General features: G+C 57.5%; 1 protein-coding gene across 1 annotated transcript; it reads right to left on the bottom strand.

Moving 5' to 3' along the window:
* Positions 1 to 252: 252 nt before the first annotated feature.
* RAB42 (RAB42, member RAS oncogene family) lies at positions 253 to 2338 on the bottom strand. The gene is made up of 2 exons (XM_079126593.1): positions 1826 to 2338; positions 253 to 940 (listed from the first exon to the last, which is right to left on the bottom strand). Exons 1-2 carry the CDS (start codon positions 2080 to 2082, stop codon positions 517 to 519), a joined length of 681 nt encoding a protein of 226 aa, XP_078982719.1. The 5' UTR covers positions 2083 to 2338; the 3' UTR covers positions 253 to 516.
* Between the last annotated feature and the right edge of the window lie 208 nt (positions 2339 to 2546).

Raw genomic sequence — 2546 nt, 5'->3', positions numbered from 1 at the left:
CCCCACTCTCACTGCCAGAGCAGCAGCGACCAGACGCTGAGCATTTCTGCTTAAGCCCAGGAATGCTGCCAGAAATGGCCTAAGCCAAGAAAGACACTGGAGGGGATGATAGCTTGTGTCATTCAGTTCTTGGTGTGGCAGGCTCTAAGTGAGCACATCCTATCATTTCGTTCGTTTTCTTTGTTTGTTTGTTTTTGCGGTACTGGGGATTGAACCCAGGGCCTTGTGCTTGCGAGGCAAACGCTCTTCGTTCGTGTTTTCAACTCCCTGTGCAGTGGGATCTTTTACAAACCTTATTGACAGATGAGGAAACTGAGACTCAAGGAAAGAACATTGCATAGTTGGTCTCTTAAACCTTTATCTAGAAAGGGGTTGGGCTAAGACCCCAAAATGCAGGAGGCATGACCTCATCAAGATTCTGTTGATATTAACCCTCTGTCATTTGCCATCCAAAGACACTAACACTCTGTCCCACCAGGGATTCTGAGGTCTGCTCTGCTCTAACACTTTCCCGGGTCAACACTGGCATGGGCCTGGGTGCTGTTTCCTCCTAGAGGACCTGGGGATTTGGGCCCTGTAGATAAGCCGGACGCCCCCCCAGTCCTCTTCCAGCTTGATGTCCCCCTGCTGCAGGGCTTGCTGGATAGCATTGGTGAGGATGTCAAAAGCGAGAGCCACATTGCAGTTGCTTTTGGCTGAAGTCTCCACAAAGGCCATGCCCAGGGAGGCAGCCAGCTCCTCTGCCTCCTGGGTGGAGACACAACGGGTGCTTTGCAGGTCACTCTTGTGGCCAACCAGCAGGAAGATCACCTTGTTGGGGCCCTGAGTGGATATGACCTCCTGGTGCCAGTCTGGAATGTGTTCAAAGGACTTCCTGTTCGTCACATCAAAGACCAGCAGGACACCCACCACATTTCGGTAGAAGGACCTGGTGATGCACCTGGGGAGGAGGGGGTAAGTTAGGAGAGGCCGAGGCCTCCAAGACACCCCAGGAGACTAGACCTCCTGGGGATCCATAGAATGCCTCACATCCCACCCTAGCTCATTCACACGGCCCTGAGCTTCTCTGCCCCGTCAGTATGTGTCTCTCTCCTGACACTCCGCACTCCCTAGTCCGGAAGCCAGTCACAAACTCCTAACCATTTCTCCAATCCTGGAGAAGCCCTGGTGATGCCCTGTTCTCCATCCTGGCCAATTCCTACTCATCCTTCAGGGCCAACACAAATTCTCATATTCTGAATCCTCCCTCTCTCTCTTTAATGTCTGCAGTTCTGAGGATTGAGCTCAGGGCCGCTCACATGCTATGCAACCGCTCTACCACTAAACTATGTCCCCAGGCCTTGTTATTTTTTATTTTGAGACAGGGTCTTGCTAAACTGCCAAAGCTGTGAACTTGCGATCCCCTGCCTTGGCCTGCCCAGTAACTAGGATCGCAGGCTCGTGCCGTCGCGCCAATCTCGCTTCCTTTGACATCCCCTGACGCCTCCGCTTTGGGCTATGGGACTTTTGGCACCCAGGACATTCATCCCTCCAGAGTTCAAAGTCGGGGTGCAAATCCCCGCTAAGCAGAGTGTTCCTCCAGGACGGGGGGTTGGGGATGTGGCCCCGTGGTAAAGTGCTTACCCAAGGCTGTGGGACTTGGCGCACCCCGCATATTTGTGAGTGAGGGTCTGGCCGGGGCGATGTGCAGCGCCCAGGGAGGGTTAGGGTTGGCACCTTCGGGTCGGGGTCCGCACGGCCAGGGGCAGGCAGTGACCCGTCCCCCGCAACACAACCTGAGGTGCCTCCGCGTCGCGCCTCCCTGCCCACCGCCCAGTGGCCGCACCTGAAGCGCTCGTGTCCCGCGGTGTCCCACAGCTGCAGCTTGACCCGCGGCCCGGCCGGCAGCTGCAGCGCGCGGCTGTAGAACTCCACGCCCACCGTGGGCTCGGGCTCGGGCTCGGGCTCGGGCTCCGGCCCCCGCCCCGCCGCCACGTAGCGCCGCAGCAGCGAGGTCTTGCCCACCGCCGCCTCTCCCAGCAGCGCGATCCGAAACTGGTAGCGACAGTCCCGAAACTGGTAGCGACAGTCCCAGGTCTCCATAGCCACATCCCGGCTCCGCAGCCCTCGGGGCTATTTGTCTGACCCCGCCCCTGCCCGCGGGTCCTCCTCCTTTAATGGGTCCCTGCTTCCCGCCCAGAGCAAAGGGTCACCCGCAGGCAGAGAAGCTCAGACCCCAGGGACTTGGCATGGAGGAAGTCATGTCTTGTGTAAAAGCTTTCCTCAGTTTCCCCTTCTGTGCAATAGGGGTGATAATAACCCCTCCTCACAGGATAGAGGGATTGAGCTGGATAGTGTGGGGAGGAGGAGTGCGGGAAGCCTGGCCAAGCAAGCCCCGGCCTAAGAGACCCAGGGTTCCAGAACATCTATTCATTGATTGGAGTGGTGTCTCTCCAGCCCACTGCGCTGCTGAGCCTGGTTCCCTACTTGAGCCTGGCCCCGAACTGGGGACATCACTCTGGAAAGTGGAAGATGTACAGTTGCCCCCTCCCCACCAGGTGCCCCTT

Source organism: Sciurus vulgaris (genome assembly GCF_902686455.1).
Source record: "Sciurus vulgaris genome assembly, chromosome: 1".
Taxonomy (NCBI): Eukaryota; Metazoa; Chordata; class Mammalia; order Rodentia; family Sciuridae; genus Sciurus; species Sciurus vulgaris.
The sequence above is the reverse complement of the archived record's forward strand: the minus strand, read 5'-3'. Positions and strand labels throughout refer to the sequence as shown.